This window comes from Poecilia formosa, unplaced genomic scaffold (genome assembly GCF_000485575.1).
Source record: "Poecilia formosa unplaced genomic scaffold, Poecilia_formosa-5.1.2 Scaffold210, whole genome shotgun sequence".
Classification (NCBI taxonomy): Eukaryota; Metazoa; Chordata; class Actinopteri; order Cyprinodontiformes; family Poeciliidae; genus Poecilia; species Poecilia formosa.
The window spans coordinates 429,843-449,674 of record NW_006800149.1 but is presented as its reverse complement, the minus strand read 5'-3'; the positions used below and the strand labels follow the sequence as shown (position 1 = coordinate 449,674).

Sequence of the window (19,832 nt, the reverse complement as noted above, 5' to 3'; positions counted from 1 at the left end):
TCACAGGCTGTTTTGGCAACACGGATACGCGTGGAGCGTCCGTCCACCTCCAGTCTCCTTTACGCACCGATTATGCGCGCAGGTACAGGGACTCGAACTGCTCTGCGTCCGGCCGCTGCACTGCGCTTTTAACCCCTCCACACGGACCAACATGACACAAGTGGATGTAGAAGTCTGACAGGCGCGTTTCTTTGTGGATCATTCTGCCGCTTCCTCCCCGGTTGTTTTTTTTTTCTTCCCCTTCCTCCTATCCCTCCCTCCTTCTCTCTCGCTCTCTGCCGGAGCGTCAGCATGGATGTCTTGGCGAACCACGGCATCTTTCAGGAACTTCAGCTCGTCCACGACACGGGCTATTTCTCGGCCATGCCGTCGCTGGAGGAGAACTGGCAGCAGGTACGTGGCCGAACCTCCGCCCACCCCTCAGAGCCATGCGCTCGGGATGCAGGCGATAACTTTCTTCCCCCTTTTTTCCCTCCTCCCTAAAATACTTATTTATGCACTAATAAAGCTGTCAGGCGCTTTACCGGAAGATGAAGATCCAGATCTCATAATGCAGACTGAATTGATCGTGAATAATATATGCATCCTTTAGATTAGTCAGTTGTAACCCCCCTCCTCCTCTCATGGATAGAAGTCCCCTCTTATCCATAATAGATACCCTTACATGTCTGGCTTTTTTTCCTGCCATTTTTAATTGGAAGAGGAGTGGAGAAATCATCTGTTCTCTTAGTCCCACCTTTATCCCTTTTCCTGCGTGGAAGTTCCGCTTGAGAAGTGGGAATCACATGGAGCCGGCTGAGAAAACACAAAATCTGCAGTTTGTCTTTTAATTTTTCAGCGCAGCGCAGACAGTCTGTGCATGTTTGCGAGTATTTAGATGAAAATTTTAGATACATTTTGGAAAGATAACAGGAGTAAATGAATGGATTTGTCATTCTACTTTCAGGGTATTTTTTTATTGCAATTTAGAAGTTCATACAGGAGCCACCTGCATGCAGTCAGCCAGAGGAATAAGCAAACTTAGCTGCTTAGGTCCTTCTCACCTGCAGGGGGAGCACCGGAGTTTTTAGAAAAGTCAGGTTTATAAATGTATATTTTGTAGCTTTATTGTTGGTTTAACTGGAGCACCCAAGTGTAATTCTATGCTTAGCTAGGTCCTCCACACCAGCAGGGGGGGGTAAAGCACAAAAACTCTTAATACAATTCAAGTTTTGTAAAAGACACAGAACCCTAGTCCATAGCAGAGGTAAAAAGAGAAAAGGGAAATGAAAAATAATTACAAATGACTACTAATAAGGAAAATGTTAGAAAATTTACCTTAACAACTGTATATGTTATGTGTTAATGCTACTAACAAATAAGTTAGCTAGCATTAAACGCTATGCTCTAGAGGTTTAGAATTCATACCTAGCAATTTTTTTAATGTTTGAATGCAAAATATTAATATATAACTCACATGCAGCCAATTAATACAATCTTTTCAAACTTGTACCACTAAATGATGATTATGTTAAATGTATTTTGCCCAAAATGTCAGAGGATGTTAAAGAGATGTGAGAGTATTTGGAGAAGAATTAAAGATTAATTTTGCATACATTTTCCAAATCAAAGCTACCAAATGAATTAGTTTTTCCCAAATTCCTGCTTTCTTTTTTTTTTTTTGTTTGCTTTTGCAGTTTTTTAAGATGTGAGAAAACTAAGCAGCTAGTTAAGTCCTCCTCACCAGCACGGGGGAACTAGAGCACTATAACTGTCAGAAAATGTTTTGTAGCACTAACACCAGTGAATAATTGTAATATTCTACTTTGTTAACAATAATCCAAAGTTCTAAGTACGTCTCAATTGTAAATAAAAACATTAAATACAGATTTTTAAAAAATCTTTCTTAATATAGAAATCACTTCAAGGCAAAATGTAATCCACTGATTTAAAAAAAAAAAAAATTATAATTTTTTTTTTAGTTTTATTTTTTTTTTACCTGTAGCTATATTTGGCGTATATCGTAGAAAATGTGTGACTTCTCACATATTTCATTTGGTCCCTATTCAGCTTTGGGCCTGTTCTGACTGCATTGCTGCTGCTCTCCACAGCGCACATGACTGACCAGGGAAATAATGCAAAACAGAGAGAGAGAAGGAAGGAAAATCAATGCATGGAAATATGATGCCGTTATTGTTCTTGTAATAGTAGCTTCAGGTTTTTTTTCCTCTCTGCTCCATGCTGGAGGAGGCAGGATGGAGGAGGGGAGAAACCGGTGCGTGACCGCAGATCTCCTCTCCGTGGCCGAGCAGTCTAATTGGCATCCTACTGTTCGCCACCGACGCATCTTTTCATAACAAGTCTCAAACTCCCTGCCTTCACTGTCAGTGCTTTTCTTTAAAAAAAAAAAAAAAGGAAAAATCGCATCGTGTACCATATGCAGCGCTGCTTTTCACCCCACAGCCTGCGTCTCAAAATCAATACCTGATGCAAATGGAAGAGGGAGACAGCTGTGTGTGTAGGCTGGGAAAGCTCTTATCTGTGAGCAGCGAAAATGTCAGTTTTTGCTTTGACGGGAATTGTTTTTCAGCACGCTCACTCCGATATAATGCCTGTTTTGGAGAAAAAAGGGAAGCACTTTCTGTTTAAAAAAAAACACTTTGAGTTAAAGCTTTTTATTTGCTCTCATTTGGCAGCTTGCATCTATTTCCTGCTCTCACTTCAAGAGACATCATCACAACAATATATAAGGAAAGCACCTAATTTAAAGTTAAGAACCTTTGGCTTTATTTTACATCTCCATCCCATTACATGGTCTTTGATAACATTAAACAAATTCAAACATTTTTTTTACACCAATCTGGCCATATGTGACCTTGGGCATGTATCATGCAACAATGAGAAAATAATAACAGATACAGTAAATTGTTCTGTCATCATTTCAGGTGCTTTATGTTTTTCTTAACCAGTGTAATCAGGAAGCTTCGGAGGCTGAGAGTTCACCTATCCATCCCGCTCCATCACAAACTAAACTAGTACCTTATAGCAGTGGAGCGCTTTGAGTTTCTCAATGATCCTACAATTCAAGTTTCCTTGGCCAGATGGTAGATTAGTTCTGGGTGAGAGGCTGCAGATTAATTATTATTCAGTAGAAACACAAAATTGGCTTAAGGTCGGTATGGTTTGTGTCTGGGTTGCCCTATGGAGCCTCTTACTCAATGACTGCTGGACACTGGCTCCAGTTAACCACCCGGGTGGAAAAGGTATGAGAAGTAGAAGAGCATACCATCCTCCTGTAGATACTCCCTCATTAGCACCATAGTGGTGGCAAAAGACAGAATAAGTGGCCTTTGTAATGGTTGGTTACTAAAACTATCTTTGGGTACCTGGAGGCTAAAGCTAATCAACAGTAGACAAGTCAGTAAGAGATTTTCAATAAGTTGAGGTAAAACTACAATCCTGTGTTATCCAATGTGGAAAAAGTCTGCAATTTGGTGTATTTTACAGGTGAGAAAACTTATGAAAAAGAAAATGGAGGAAAAGAAAAAATATTTTTACTTCAAGATCGCACAGTTTCTCCTTGCATCCACACGTTCTATAGTGATAGTCCAGCCTGTTCGCACAGCACAGACATGCATGTTGGATTAGTTAACCGATTGCAATTAATCTGAAGTGTGTGTGTGTGTGTGCATGCTTGTCTTCCTGTGTCTAGGTTGCTCTGTGATGGACTGGTGACCTCTCCAGGGTGTACCCTGCCTCTCACCCAATTACTGCTGCAGCCCTCACTTTACTACACACCAATCCCCAACCCAACTCATGACCCTGCATGGTTAAAATCTGTATCAGGATAAAAATAGGCAAGAATAGGTCTGAGTTCACATGAAATCTGAAAGTTATGCAGTCTTACATTGAAGCCAAACTAGATCCACAACTGTAGCTCCACGGTACAATACATCGGATTATGTCATGTAGATTTCCAAGCCCTGTTAAAGTACTTTAGTTGGTTAAACCTGATCAAATGTGGCTGAGACAAATGGAAACAGAATGAAATTGTGGCCAAACTAGATATTGGTGATTGAATCCTTTTCACCACTCTTCCATTTTTTGCAAATGGAGTCCTGAAGGACGTCTCTTTTTGTCAGGTTTCACTGTACGCCCCAAGTGTGAAGCCACCTGCTGTGACCAAAACAGCACTGTTTAACACCCCAAGATGAAAACAAGTAGCTTAACAGCACTGGGGAAAAAAGCAAAAAAAAAAAAAAACAGTTTCCATTTAGAAGCATTTTGTAAAAGGGCTTAAAACCTCAATGTCCTGCTGTGAATCACTGAAGTAAATATCTCAGAAGTTTTTTTTTTGGCAAACAACCCCTCCTTTGGATAAAAAGATCACACTGCTTCCTTGTGAGCACGAGGATTATGACTGGCCCCACATTATGAAATCCCCTTTCCCCATGCAGAGCAGAGATGTTCTTGGCAAAGCACTCATTGTGCTCATTGTAGCCGGATGAGGATGGCACAACACAAGCCCTGCTGAATGCAGGAATTATGAGTCGTGGCTCGCCTTAAAAGCTTTGTCTCCTGCAGTGGACCCATGGCTTTAGCCGTCCCTTCTGTATTCCGGGCACAATTTAGAATTTGATGCTTTTACAGCTTCTGATGGTGAGATAGGAGGCCGTTGTAGTCGGCACCTAAATGGCTCCCTGAGACGCGATGGCAGGAGTGATGACTGTGTCCCCTGTTGGTGTCTGCGAGGCATGATTCAGCCGGTTATAGGGGGATGGGGAGCAGAGGAGGGAATAAAGTGTTTTGGAGGTCTGCAGATGGTACATTTGAGGCTGCTATTTGTTCCACTATTGAAGCTAATGGCGCCAAACTGAACTGTGCTGCCTCGCGTCCAAATCCCTGTACAGTTGGTTGTTCAGATTTGGTTTGGAACAAACAGCAGGGCTGAGCGGGATTTGGAACGAGCAGAGCTGGTCAAAAAAACTTCCTCATTATGCGAGGAACCCAGTTTCCCTGACAGCCAAGAGAGAGCGTGTGTTGCTTTGCATCTTCGGACCAAAAGAAATGGCTCGTTATCTTGGCTGCAATATCCAGTAGACTGACATTTGCTCAGATAAAGCCTGATTTAGCTTCATGGTAAAAAAAATGAACTGAAATGCATCCTCAGACACATTTAAGAAGGAGAATTATAGATTTGCACAGCTTAAGCCTTTTCTAAACAGCTGCAGATTTCATGATAATCAGTTCAAATCATTTAAATGATAGAGTACAAGTTGGGAAAATACTTATGTGCTTCGGGAGACTCTGTAAAGGAGAGCCAAACGATTTCAGAGGAAAATAAAGTGGCGTGGAACAATTCTTGACCGCTAACACTCAAGCCTGTGAGGAACTGGAAACATCAGGTTTAATGTCCAGAGTGAAGTGAATTTGAAATGGCACCAGACAAATGTTTTCTAGAGAACGATGTTGAACTATTTCACCACAATTACAAGAAACATGTCTAGAGAAATGTGGCAAATTCTTGACTTACTGTTAAGCATGGTGGAGGCAGCATCATGCTGAGTCTATCTTATTGTAAGTGTTACAGTTGTACTGTACTAGTTCAGCTTCACCTCTAATCAACTACTTGGACACAATTGTTTGTTCACACTTATAAAAAATAAGTTTCAGAATACTGGATACCAAAATTTAGCTGGTGTGTATTTGGGTATTTGAGTCTTGTGAACGAGAGAAAATCTACAGTAAATTCAAATATCCAGTTCTTTTTTAATTCATTGCATTGTTAAATCAATAAAAGCCCACAAGGAATAACATTCTTGCCCATATGTAATACATTTCTAGTTGACATCGTCGACTTTTCAGCTGCCCCTAGTCCCAGCACTTGACCCTGATGGAGGGGATGTAACCGAACACCAACCTTAGTGGTGTATCATTGACCTCTGGACACACTCCATACACTCCAACACATATATCATCCTTCAGGGCTCCAGCACACACAGTCCTAGGACACGCATGTAAACAGAGTTCCTGATGCTTACCCAAGCAAAAATATCTGGATGAGGCTGCTGGGCGCATTATGGGCCTGGCAACCTATGTGACTGTGGCATTTCTAAATACGGACAGATCAGCGGGACAACCGCCATATGCAAACAGTGTTCACAGACGCATCCACTCACATCCAGTCCATGTTGGCGATTCAATAACATGCACATCTCCCAAGTGGCACCTCAGTCTGCAGGATAGGGTGTAGTGGTGGCGGGGGGGTGTTGGTGGAAGTTGCAGAGCACGCACATTCTCCCAACCGCAGGGTTTTGCATTTCACAGTTCGGTGGGCTGCTTGAACTCCCCGCCCTTCCCCACCTTTCCACCCTGCACTACCCTTAGGGTTGATGGGCACACGCAGACAGACATTCAGAGAACAAGTGTGTAGGGAGGAATGGAGCTTCATGATGAGCAGGAAGAAGAAGCAAGGGATGCAGATAGATGGAGTCATTTAGCATTTTGACGGAGGCCTCCGAGGGAAATGTTTCCCCACGTTGGGCTATTAAAGCTGTGGTCAGCAGCAGTGGAGTGCATCAGCATTAAGGACCCTCTCTGGTATCCTCCGGAGAGATCATGAGGATTAAGGGACAATAGTGGAACTGTGAAGCTCCATCTGCATCCATATGCAGCCTTGTGCATGTCTCACTGTGTATGTCTCAATATGTTATGTAATCGTCAATAGGCCACAGCTGCTTTCTCACACAGCATCCTGTGTTACTCCATCTCTTCTTTCTCCTTTCCTTCCATGTCTGAGCATTTCCTTCTTATAGAATTAGAGTATGGATTTTTTTATTTCAGCAGAGCTGTTTCGTTAGCTTGAGTTATGTTTGGTTTTACCCACATCATATAGTTGAAACACCTTGGCTGCCAGGTAACCGTGCTCTCAGGTGTTCCGCCTGGCAAAGTAGGAATGCGCCGACCAGTTGAAAAACGTGTTTTTCAGGCAACTTTACACTGACTGCTGCTTGATGCCATGTTACGCAAACAGAATTCAGTTAGTCTGGAAGCACGTTTCCTGAATGTGTTCCCGTTTTCTGACATAATGCTAAACATCTTCATTGGACGATCTACCCCGCGATGATCAGATGTGGAGCGCAGAGCTGGACTCCTGCCTCCAAGCCGATGGCAGTCAGATGATTTTTGAAGATGGATGCTGTGTAGAATGTATCTGACATGGCCTTGGCTGTGATGCGGTGAGCCATGAAAGGAAGTTTTTCATGTGTGCTGCTGCTCAGCGCGCCATCTCTGCTGGACTCTTTTCAGCATTCTCAGCCACAACATTCTTCCTTAGTGCATTGATCCCGAGAATGTGAAGCTATTGGTCATTGTTGCACAGATACATTTTGATCACAAGTTTTTAATAATTCCATACATACACCCCTCACTAATATTCCATGGTTGTATTTATCTGTATTTATCCCGGATTCAGTCGGGATGTGGGTTGGGGATCATTGTCTTGTTGAAACACCCAGGTCTGTTTTATATCTTCTTGCAGATCTTGCCTCAAATATTTGAAGAAATTTGAGGCAGTCTCTCTTTATTACTCCACACACTTAGATGCAATGTGTCAGTGTTCTTGGCTGCAAATCAGACCCTAAACATGATGCTCCCACTGGCATGCTTTAGAGATTTAAAGCTACTTCTAACGGTACTCTTAGATCTTAGGAACATGCAACCTTGCTAGAATTAAGCATTGCATAATATGTTTTGATGGATGTTTGGGATTATTATCTTGTTATGCATTTGAGGTGAAGTTGAAGTGGTGTAATGAGTGTAATGGGATGTTCAGCGCCAGGATTCATCAAGTTCTCCAGAGTTGTGGTAATGAATCATCCATTTCATTGAGGAGTGTGGAACATGACATGCATTGAAAACATTTAAGACTTCAGCTCTTATGGGTCCAGCAGGGTGTTGACAAACTGTTGACATATGGTTACAGGAAGTTCGTTTTCAAATCCACCCTTCAAGGTCTATGAGGTGGAAGCCATTCTGCTGATGTGTATGCTACGGTGTTTTGTCATTTGTGGTACAGTAAACCTGAAGCTACTATTGCAATAGTACAGTAAAAAAAAATTATCCTGACAGAGAGGAACGACTATTGTGAGTTCACAAGTTCGCCGGAGGAAGAAATAATGATTGACAAGCTGCAAAATTTCATTTTATTTTTCATATTGTAAGCCAAAAACAAAAGAACAGAAGATGAATGTTCTCCCAATATGATGACCAAGAAGGAAGGAGTTTAGTGTTTTGGTCCAACAGTATGTACTTTGGACAATTGCACCTTAAATTTATTCATCCTGCAAGAAAAATCCAACAGTTTACCTCATAAACAAACACAACCACAAGTTTCTGACCAAGCACACAATAGTTATAGCTGAGAATAAGACGACAAGATTTTCATTACGCTTTCTCCAGAGTTGACATGTCCATGTGGGGAGCTACAAATTTTGATTTGTAGATGATGTGTGTTTTTAAACTTCTTGCAGCTTTTTTCCTGAGTCCTCTAAGAATGTCATTGTTATTTTCAATTTACCGAAGGTATTCTTGTCCTATTCACAGCCCATCCAGTTTGTGTATGTTGTGTAATGAGATGTGGGAGCGACCCCCTGACCCAGTAACATCTATTGTGCCATAGGAGTGCTTAGTGAACTCTGCCACCTCTGTCTCATCACTCAGACAGCATAGAGGCGATTGCCCATGATAGGTGCCGGCTACTGCTTTATGGGCACTGATGAAAAGGTGGGGAAGCGCTGATGAAAAAAAGGACAGCCGGGGAAGTGTTCATTTGTCTGACGATCTGCTGACAGAAAGGCAGGCGGTGAGGGGTCTGTGTGGGGAGAAGGAGGCAGGGGGCGGCGGGAGAGGAGCAGTGAACAAGCACATCTTTATGTATGGCTTCCGTCTGCGAAGCGCTCTGCCACCTCGGCTTTGATTAACAGCGAGGAGAGGAGCCAGTCATTTTTTTCACCTCACTCCAGCACACATGGCTTGGCAATGACTTTCACATCATTTGAGGCGAAATCGGGAAGCCGTTACAGCACCTTACAGTGATCCGACATGCTTTGCTGCTGCCATCCGGCTTGGCAACCAGAGAGAGAAAAGAGAAACGGAAGACAATCTTCAACCCTTGTTTTAAGCTTTGAAATAAGCAATAACTCTCTGTCTTATGACTTTGTTTTTTTATGCTTTGACAAAATCTGAGAAAAACGGTTTGACAAAGAGCTACATTAATCTTCAGTTAAAGTATTTCTCTCTGCAAAACCTTGAAAGGGAAACCTTTACATCAATGAAGATCCTAAATATAGAACCTTGAAAATAAAGAGCTAATGATTAAAATGTGATTTGTTTTTGCTTTGTAGTGAAGAGCTAAGACTGGAATGTAAAAACACTATCTTGGAGTTCTTGCATCAAGCTTTGTCTTTATCAGCAAAGGTCTTCAGTTCTGCAACAAGTGTCTCCTGCCATGGTTGGTATTCCATCCAGGACTAGCAGTCATGGAGGCTCAATGCCTGGGCAGACACGCTAATTGTCTCTGTGTGCATTATGCTTGACGCACACAACGCCTTAAAATAAAATTAAAGACGCATCCACTCATCTAATAGAGGGCCTGAAACCGAGAGAAGGCAGTCAGTGTAAAGGCCAAACCAGTAAATCCGTTGCTAAGGGAACCAAGGTGCATTCTCGTACAGTGTTCTTCAAGCAAAACCAGCAACTGGTTGAAATTAGCAATGAGTGGGTGTAAGACTGATCTCCCTGGTGAACAAATTCACCTTGTTTGCATTGATTAATTCAAAAATGTTGAGGAAAAGCACATGTAAAATACCAGCCATGAGTCATTCTATGCAAACATCTCCTTTCCCTACCTTTTTTTTCACTGTTTAATCAGCCCACCTGCTCACGTGTTTGGGCATCCAGTGACCACACATACACACTCCATGCAGGCATTTCATAGCACTAATTGGCTCCGAAATCCAAGGCATCGCATCCCATCTTCCTACCTACCTGTTGCTAGGCAGCCTTGGCAAGCAGGAAGATCAGATTTTTGTTTGTTTAGCTGTCAGCCTGCAAGGCTAATCTCACCTCAAGGGAGTCCTAGTCATCCAGAAACTAGAGACCCAGTCATGTGGACCATCTCTCTCAGAAGGCAGAGCTGGAAGAATGGGGAGGAAGAGATGGACCGGAGAAAGAGGCAGGGGCAATTTGCCCTGAGTAAACACCGCTGCTTGTTGTTGTCATTCGAAGCAAGTTATCAATCACAGCCTTAAGCTCTTGGTGCTGACAACCACAAAGGCAGGACGTCCTTTGAAAGCGGTTGGAAGGTTGTCATGAAATTTCTTGGAATTCAGTGTACAGGCAGAGAAATGGATCCATGTGCTTGAGTTTCTGCTTTGCTACGTAAGCACCTTTGCATGCAGTGATGTGTACGCTTTGCATGCCGGCCTCAGTGCTCAGCTGTTGTATTCCGACATGCAAAGCCAGCTTGTGTATGTTTACATGTCCTCCATCTCACTGCTCCAGAGCTGTCCAACTGGTTCACCGGCAGACCGGATGGTTTTATCAGACATACCTCACCGTCCGCTGTTATCTCTCCATCTTACCTTCATATCCTGCTGCCTTTTCTTTAATCTCTTTATCTTCTTCCTCTTTTATTAGATCAAACCTCAAACTTCAGTCGAATCTTTTTATCATCTTGTGCACTTTTCATTTGTCCAAACTGGTTTCCTTCAGTTAATCGGCCTGAAACCAGGTACGAGGATACAGATGTGTGGTCAGAAATATATAAACTCCATTTTCCATTGATGGCAGCTGGAACTAGGTGCGCTGGAAATATTACCAGGGTGACAAATTACCCTAAAGACACTGGTATCTCCAGCTAACTGGGTACATTTTGTAGTTTAGGTAGTCCAGCTCCCTCCAGAGTTGAATTTTCTCTGAAAAAGAAATAATGGATTCTGCTTGAACTTGGATCAGCCCAAGGTTTTGCTGTGAAATATAGCACTTTAATATATCCGTGTATAAAAAGGCTGTGTAGGTGTCAGAGCAGACAGACAAAGCAGCTGTGGAGATTCTGCACCTTGCTCCGCTCTTCGAATAGGCTGGGAAGTGCCCTTGTGTGATTTAATGAGACCTATGGGAAGAACCATTCGTCAGTGTGACAGCACACCTCTGTTTCCCATTGTTCTCTGCTGGTACTTGAGGAGAGCAGTGTGTGTTTTAGCCTTAATGATGGGCTGGCAGGCCTTTGATTAGATGAATCTCCTGGTGCTAATTAAGATTTAGTCTGCCAAAAGACATCTGTGTTTATGCCTTCAGCCCACTCAGAGACCCTGGAAGTACACGCCAGTGTGCACGAGCAATTTAACGGAAGGCGATTTTGATGTTTTGGCCCAAATGGTGTTTTGGCAGTAACCTGTGTTTGACATAAATGCAGGTCATGAGAAGCAATATTTACACCAAAAACAGTGAGGTTTAGTCCCAAATTGCTTAACTGTTTGTTGTTGTATTCAAGTTCCCTGTAATGTCTTGACTGTCTATAGAAGCCTAGCTCTTAAAAAAAACTGTTTTGATTTCAAGTTCCAAAAAATTTGCTTCAATTCCTAAACACAACAAATATTTTAACGTTTTCTGGTGTTGAGATTTTCTGAAAGCTGGTTTGTTTTTAGATAGGAAAACAAGTTTGAAGCTAAAATCTTGACAGTTTTTCAACCTTAACTAAGGTGTACTGTTGCCTAAACCAGGACATGAAATAAAATAATTTAATAACTAATTGGTGTCTTTACTGACAGAATGCAACCATGAAAAAATAACTGTTATAGCTTATCACTTACCAGCACAGTCCTGCTAATCTGCTAGCACAGATTAGCAGCCTGTTAGCTAGCTGCTAATGTGCTAATTGCTGAGCTAATTTTTCATTTAGCTCTTTTGCTAACTTTGAAAACACCTTACATGTAACACTTACATGAGCAAACAACCATGGCAGTTAAACAAATACATGAAAAAATGTAAATATATGAATTATTTTCAGAGATTCCTCATGCGCCACAGTGTCCAAAAACAATTCTGAAAGTATTGATATAATATGTTCTAACACCAATATATCATGGTGGGTATGAACATGGTCAAATTTAGCACTCTAGTATTAGCTTCCCCTAAGTATCATATGCAGCCCTTTAGCGTCAATGGAACCTTAAAAATATTGTGAGTATTTTTCCTGATTAAGCAGTTTGAAAAATGATGTGATGTAAGATTCATTAGAAAAACAGAGTGGTTACCAGGCTGTATTTAACATCTTTGCACATAATGATATTGTTGTTTATAGATGACAATGGCTCACCACCCATCACGAATAGGTTGATTATTACTTGGTAACCCTCTTTTTTTTCAGTTGTATATTTGAGATGTTTGGTTTCTATGACTTCATTCTCTCTAGATACAGAAGACGGCCTACTAACCGAAGTTCACAGCCAGGTAGTTAGAGAGCCAGCTGTTACATTTTGAGGAGAAGTTTGTTGCCAATGTTGTATTTACACAAGGCGCCCCATAGAGACTGAACGTCAAAACTCTGACAAACTTGCTTTTGAAATCTGCTAAAGGATGATAAATTAAACTAAACTTTACTTTTGGGAGTAAATGATAGAAATGTTAACAAGAAGCACTTTGTGGATTTAAGCATTTAGCGACTCCTGCTGTGGATGTTATTTACATCCATTTTTGAACTAAGCTGATGCTCTGGCATGAATATTTCATCCAGTTTTCTGTTGGATGTTTTCGGGGAAAGCATTTGATGATCCGTGCTTACAAGAACGAAGGGATCCCCCTTTGCTGCTCGTCCCTGCTCTGCAGTTTACTGCCATGTGTTATTCAGTCTATTGCCCCAGATATTATTTCATTGTAAAGCGATGCCAATTAGTAAAGCCAGCCGTCAGTGGCTCTGGTCTGGCTCCCTCTACGCTCCGGCGGGGACACTTATTTGGGTCGGCTGCTATTTTCGGCCCCGGCGATGTTGCCAGGAATACCTCAGGGAGCAGCCACTGTTTTATAAGAGAGCACATCAATAATTTTCAACCGTGTACGTGTGTGTCTATGAGGAAAAAGGGCGGAGACAGGCGGAGGTTATTGGGTTTACATGCGCTGTATCTTTACCAGAGCAGGTGTTCCTTACAGGGTTTAAAAAAAAAATCTTGAACTTGAACTTTTTCACATTGTTACATAATGGAACAATGTGAAAAACATAAATGAACATTGGCAACGATGTTTGAACAAAAGGAATACGTGGAGTGCAAAAACTCCAGGAAAACAAATTTCAAAATCAGATAAACCGTAATCATACAGCTAAAGCTATTGTGGTATGATATATATCTAAGCTTTTATATTTCGCTTAAATGGCCTTGTAGCAGTCAATAGCTAAATCTAATAAATAAAAATTGACATTCACACACACTCAGCATTCCATGGTGAATAGGTGAGCTTCATCTAGACAATCTTGACAGCTTCATAAACACATATTTGGGTCCGTATGAAAACAAATATTTTCATCACATTGCTTCAAAAGTAGCATCGTACATATAGGATTGTTCTCAGAAAACTTTTCATCCAAACAAATCAACCCAGAGCATTGCTTTAAACACCAGAATCCTTCAAAATAACCACAACTTCCTGTTAGGGATTAAATATGGCAACAGGAGGTTAGTTTGTGTGGACAGATAAATATGATGAACTACTTCTAAGTGTATTAGAAAATAAAGCTGATAAAACACAAGACGATGTTGGTGTGGATATGGTGCATTGGCAACGCAGGCTGTAATGCACCAGAACCTAAATCTCTGTTTTCCCATAATCACACACACACTTTGTTCTGAGTTTCCACAAATCATTGTTTTTAAGCAAAGTTTTTATGTGGATGAAAAGCCAAAATGCATAAAAACGTATTGGTCTTCCCAAATATCTGGCTACATGTTGTCTAGGCTTAAAAAACTTGTAGTTTTATAAACCATGCTGATTTATAAAATAAAATCTTGGTAAAGTTCACAGAAGTCTGTGGTTGTGTTGTGACAAAATGTCTAAAAAAATTTTTTGACGCGACTGCTTTCAAATACCAATCTGACCTTATAAATTAGAGCTTAAGGTAGTTTTACCCCCAAGTCGTCTGCTTTCTTTATCAGACCAAACCTACAGGGTAAAGTCACTGACTTCTCACCACCGTTCTAAGTGTGTCTAACCGCCCTCCCTCTCTGCTGAGCGGCCGCACATTGTCGGGATGAAATTGGGGTGAAAAGTCTTCGCGGTCCCCTTCTGCTTCCCACAGAAAAACCAGCCGCTCTGCACCGGAGAGGTTACTGAGTTCAGCCTGCCTCTCTGCCTCAGCCCCCGCCTGGTACATACAACCTTAACTCACACGCACTCTTTCTCTCTGTGCTATCTCTTGGAGAAGAGCCACAGCAGACGGGAGAGGAAACATCTTTCAATATTTTAAGCAGCTTGCCTGGGCTAATCTTCGTCGTTCAGGTCTGTTTTGAAAGCGTCCCTGTGGGATAAAGGGAGAACGACAGTACCCACCTCTGGTTTGGATGCACATGAAGTCATCCGGTTTGGTAACTGAACCGGTTCCTTGCAAACTTGTCGCATTCAGCTTTTATTTATTTATTTATTTTGGCGCACTGTGCCACTGACCTGCTTACTTAACCTTAAATTTGGTGGCATAATGAGTGCCAAAGCTGGCAATCTGTGTCTTTACAGTTGCACAAGCTCAAAGCAAAGCTGACTTTTCATTCAGGCTTTAAGAAGCATGTAAGAATGAAGCATTTGGACTCTTATCACTGTGGGCACCGCACCAGAGTCGACACTTTGCGCCTCGCAGATGCAACTTCCAACCAGTCCTCTACGAGTAGGTGGTTGAGTCTTTCCGCTCCGCTGTTCCCTTTATCAGAACCCCCTTTCTCACTTTTGTTTCTCTTCCCCTTCCCAGCCGAAGCCTCCATTGTCCTGCACCCATAATTGTGCGCGGTAATGAAGATTAGCTCGCCTGCTGAACACAATGGGGTCCCCACATCCGGGTTACAGACTTCCCAAATCCTGCCCCAAGCTGCTAACCCTGGTGTAAAAGCTCCTTCTAGCCACACGTTTTCATGGTCTGGTTCATTGAGTCAGAAGCACAATCACATAAGCATGACCAATATTCAATGTGCCCCCCTTCCCCGATTAGATTAGGGTGGTTTTGACAGCTGAGAGGGAGCGCTACGGCGATAAACAGCATCTCACCCAAATCCATTTACAGAGAGACAGAGTTCCTTTCCCCAGCGAGCGCAACATGGCTCCAGTCAGCAGGATTACCCTCCTCCCCTAAACCCCCATGACCCGCTATTCTCCGTTCCTGTATCTATCTCGTTCGCCTCTCCATCGGTCTTAAGATGCGTCTTCTCTTGTGTTGATCCTATTTCATCCTCACCTCTCCTACCCTCCACTTAATACCAGAACAAAGACATTCTCCACACTTTGTCACAAGCTATTTAGATGGCGCCAGAGAGGTCTCTATATGCAGTGTGCTTGTTGTATCCAGAGACTAAGAGCCCTTAATAACACCCGTGTCAGGCTCAAGGTCGGTACATCTTCGTTTTCTTGGGTTTGCTCGCCGCGCTGCTGTTCAGAGGGAACATGTGTAGCTTTGTCTGAGCGTAGGAATGGATTACACAAATGTGACCGCGGCTGAAATAACGGAGGAAATCAAACTGCATGAAATACTTGAAAAGGGTGTTCTTCTAGCAGTTTAAAGAGGATAGAAAAGTTTGGAAATTCAAACCAGTCAGGATGAAGATATGGTACCTTAATTTATGAACTGTTCAGAGCCGAAAATACTTTTATGATTGGCGATGGATTGTGTTCAGGAAACAAGAGAAGTCCGGTTGCCTTTTACTTTAACACTTAGGATTGATATGTCTTAAATGACTGAGAATATCCACCAACAAATGGATGCTCCGCTTTACCTCAAGGTTTCAAACAGTGAAAACGTCTGAGGCCACAGAAACTTTAAAAATGGGTATTAATGGCAAGAAACATTCTAGACCTTCTTTTATTCTTTGTTTTCTTTCAAAAAGAGATGGCCAACAGCAGAGCGCTTTATTCTTGTTTTTACTCCGGCCCCCAGGTTGAACTTTGAAGTTGGGCAATTGACAGAAATAGTATGAATATCAAGTTGTGGACTGCAGCAATTTCCCAACGGCTCTTGCTCAAAGACACAGAGGGACAAATCTAGGCCTGAAAAAATACACAGAGTGCAAGAAATAGTTCAGGGTGAGAGGTTGAATCCATTTACAGACTTTCTCTAATTAATTTTATCCTTTACAGCAAATAAGAAACAGCATTTGAATAAGAAGTAGCATTTTATTTTTAAATGTTTTATCCAGAAATATTTGCCTTCAAGCTGACTTGAAGTTCACAGCAAAGAGAAGTGTTGCTGCTTATGTAACCCCTCCAGAACATCCTGGTTAAACTTCAGGCCTGTGTGAAAAACACAGCAGAAGTGATGAACTTCATCTAGGCGGCCAAGTCTTGCTAATTTCCTAGTTTCTATTTCTCTTTTGCCGTGTTTTGGCCTGACTACTCTCCCCCAAGCCTGTTTGAGGTGAACTGTCACATGAACAGATGGACATTCGGCATACTGTTAAACAAGTTATAAAAGAGAACTTTTATTAGCCTGAAACATTTACATTCACTGCATTTCTGCACAAAATCAACTTATTTCATAATGGAAGCTATAAAAAGAGACATTATTGTTTGAGATAAGGCAAAGTAAAGCCACTACTGTTTTGCACCTATGCTGCTGAGAAGATTGCTGCTAAAAGAACTGCTTTTTGGACAGTCAAGAACTTAAAGGTGCGAGCCGCAGTTGAAAAGGTGTCAGGACTAAGATAAGAAAACTGTCTACAGAGAACCAACAACATTGCTGTTCAGCATTTCAGAAGAAAAAGTTAAGAAAACACAAGATGATGTTGATTGGGAATCATGTCAAAGACTCATCGTTTCCCACGGACGTAAAAACAAAAATGGAGAATTCTCCAATCTCCACTTTGGTCAGAGTTTTTGAAAAATAATCCTTTTTAGCTATAGTAAACAGATTTTTTTGTGTTGATGAAAGTCCAAATTGTATAGAAATTTATTAATTTTCCCAGATGTCCAGCAATGTGTGGACTAGGCCACACTCCTTTTTCAAATTAAACAAAAATGAGCTTTTCTGGCTTGGTAATACTTCCAACTAGGGATTCACAATATTGTATTTTTGCTAAAATTCTGATATGCCGATATACTAAAACTCATTTGGCCAATAACCAATACAAATATCGATATTTTGTCTTATACCTATTTACTGAAACTCAATGGTTTTCTCTACTGTGGAATTAAAATACTGCATCAACTTATCCTGCTACCAAAGTGCTAAATATGAGGCTAAAAATACACTTTCAACTCATGGCATTTGCTCTCTCTAAGACAATGACAACACTCAAACAGTGCACATACTGTGCTACAGGTGTCATTGTCACTGATTTGTTATATAAAATAAATGCCTTTTATTTCAGTGAGTTATTTTGACAGAATGGTCGACGTCTGATATTAAGTTTTACAGCTAATGGCCGATACCGATACCATGCCGATAAAATCGCGCATCTCTACTTCCAATTGTGTTTAGCTGTTTGTAATTTCCCTTTCTCTGTACCTTTTTCCAATGAATTTGCCAAAGATTCAACATTTTCCATGCATATATATATATATATATATATATATATATATATATATATATATATTCCACCTTGTTTTAGCGTCCTCACATTAGCGCTGTGCTAATATTGTGCTAAAGGAAGACAAGAAGGGAGGTCCCGGGTGTCAGCTTGACGCGGACGCGTGCCTCTCTGTTGTGTCTGCTCACAGAAAACGACGGGAAAATGTCTCCCTGCTCCATTAAGCAGAGGTCACCAGGTTTTTTTTTTGTTTTTTTTTCTGTGCTCCGAGTGCTTCATCATTGTGGCTTTCCTGCCAGATGAAAGGTGCTTTGAAGATCACACACAAACACACACACATGCTCGCATGTCGTTAGTGTGAAGATGCCTTCCATCAGACAAAAAACAAAAACAGAGGGAACAATCCAAATATAATAAGCCAGATCAGCAAGCAGAAAATGCTGCTTGCAACAGTTTGGAGCCTTTATTTGTGCACCCATCCAGACCAGGATTGACTCAGGATAAAGCAGCTGGCAGCTTTACAACCAAATGTGCATTATTCCCTCAAACTCCGTCAGCAAATTGCGCTTTAACAACTGGCAGCGTGTGTTATCAGCCCGCAGCTCGCTCTGTGTAAAAGCGCCTGGAGGTGCTAGCTTTGACGGAGGAGGCTGATTATTACCGCGCGGCTAATGTCGTCTGATAAGGCCGTGTGTGTAATTAAGCCGTTTCCGCGGTGCCTTATCTGGAGCTAGGTGGCTGCCTGGAGAGATGGAGCTGTTAGTCAAACGGGAGGAGGAGGACAGATCTGCTCTGTGGCATTTAAATTCCTGTGTTTGCTTCAAACTTTTTACCTCCAAAATCATAAGGTGCATTTCAATCATTTAGAACCATTTATATGCAGTATATTGCCTCAAATATTTGTTCATCCTTATAAATCATTGGGTTCTGGTGTACTGGGGACTTCAAGTAACATCTTGACTTTATTCTGATTTCTTACAAAGTGAGCTTTGGACCACAGTGACACTTTCCTGTTCTTTGTTCTGCTGTGTTATCATTTTGTCATTTTGTACGGCACTTTAGTGCAGTTCCAACCTGCTTTTGAAAGTGCTATATAGATACATTTTACAAGAATTTTACAAGAATCTTTTACTCAGGAAGGACATTCTGATTCCCGTCTCTGGTTCAGAAGTTTCTTAAAGGAGCGATTAACTGCCAGGAGCATCTCGTTAAAACGAGGAAGTTTCTTGTTTTATATAGTCTCGTTTTAACCAGATACAAAACCTGTTAAATCGAGATGAGTTTAATTTGTTGTTATAGCGAAAAATGTTGTCATTTTAACAAGATTTTAATAATGCCTTCCTGACTTGATGAGAAGGCATGCAGGGCCTCACTTTGACTCTTTCTTCTCACTTTGTTTCTTCTAGAAATCCCAAAAGATTTTTCTGTTTTACTCTTATGAACCTTCTTATTTAAAAGAGAAGATATTTTGATTTTACCAAGATCTAAATCTTAAGTTATTTTTATCTTATGATGAGAAACTTTCCTTGTATCAATGACGCTCCCTGTCAGTCTGCTAGTGATGTGCAACGTTTTCACATCACACTTTTTCCTTCCACTCAACTTTCTTTGACAACACCTGGATAAGGCTCTGCAAGCAGCCGGCTTATTTAGCAGATTCCTTTTGCGGTATGTTTGACATTTGCCAAGTCAGCATCCTTTCTTGTGGCTTTGTAAGGTATTTCTAAAGAAAAGAAAAAATCCTGAGTTTGTCATTTGTCGTCATGACCCCGCTTCCTCCGTCTGCTCCCATATGCCTCCTGGCCGAACCCCGCGCCTCCCGCTGCGCTCCCTGTCGGGAAAACCAAAGCGCCACTCAGATCAAGAAAATGATGAATCTCTATGCAGGCTCAGCGCTGGAGGGCAGGAGGATCCCCCCTCCCCCCTTCCCTCCAACCTCCTCCGTCTCAGCGGGGATCCGCCGACGACGCCCAAGCTGCTCTCCGAGGAGTTTCAGATCTGGGGGATCTTAGGAGACCACGGAAGGAGCAAAAAGAAAAAGAAAAAAAAAAAACCCTTAAGGGGAGATTAGGAGACAGA

The 19,832-nt window shown here is 41.7% G+C and overlaps 1 protein-coding gene across 1 annotated transcript in view; it reads left to right on the top strand.

Moving 5' to 3' along the window:
- Positions 1-19,832, top strand: part of LOC103148688 (Krueppel-like factor 7) — a 44,604-nt gene continuing 24,772 nt past the window's right edge. Inside the window, exon 1 of the mRNA XM_007567564.2 lies at positions 1-393. Within this exon, the coding sequence (XP_007567626.1) occupies positions 292-393 (102 nt within the window). The 5' untranslated portion in view covers positions 1-291. The remainder of the gene's footprint in view (positions 394-19,832) is intronic.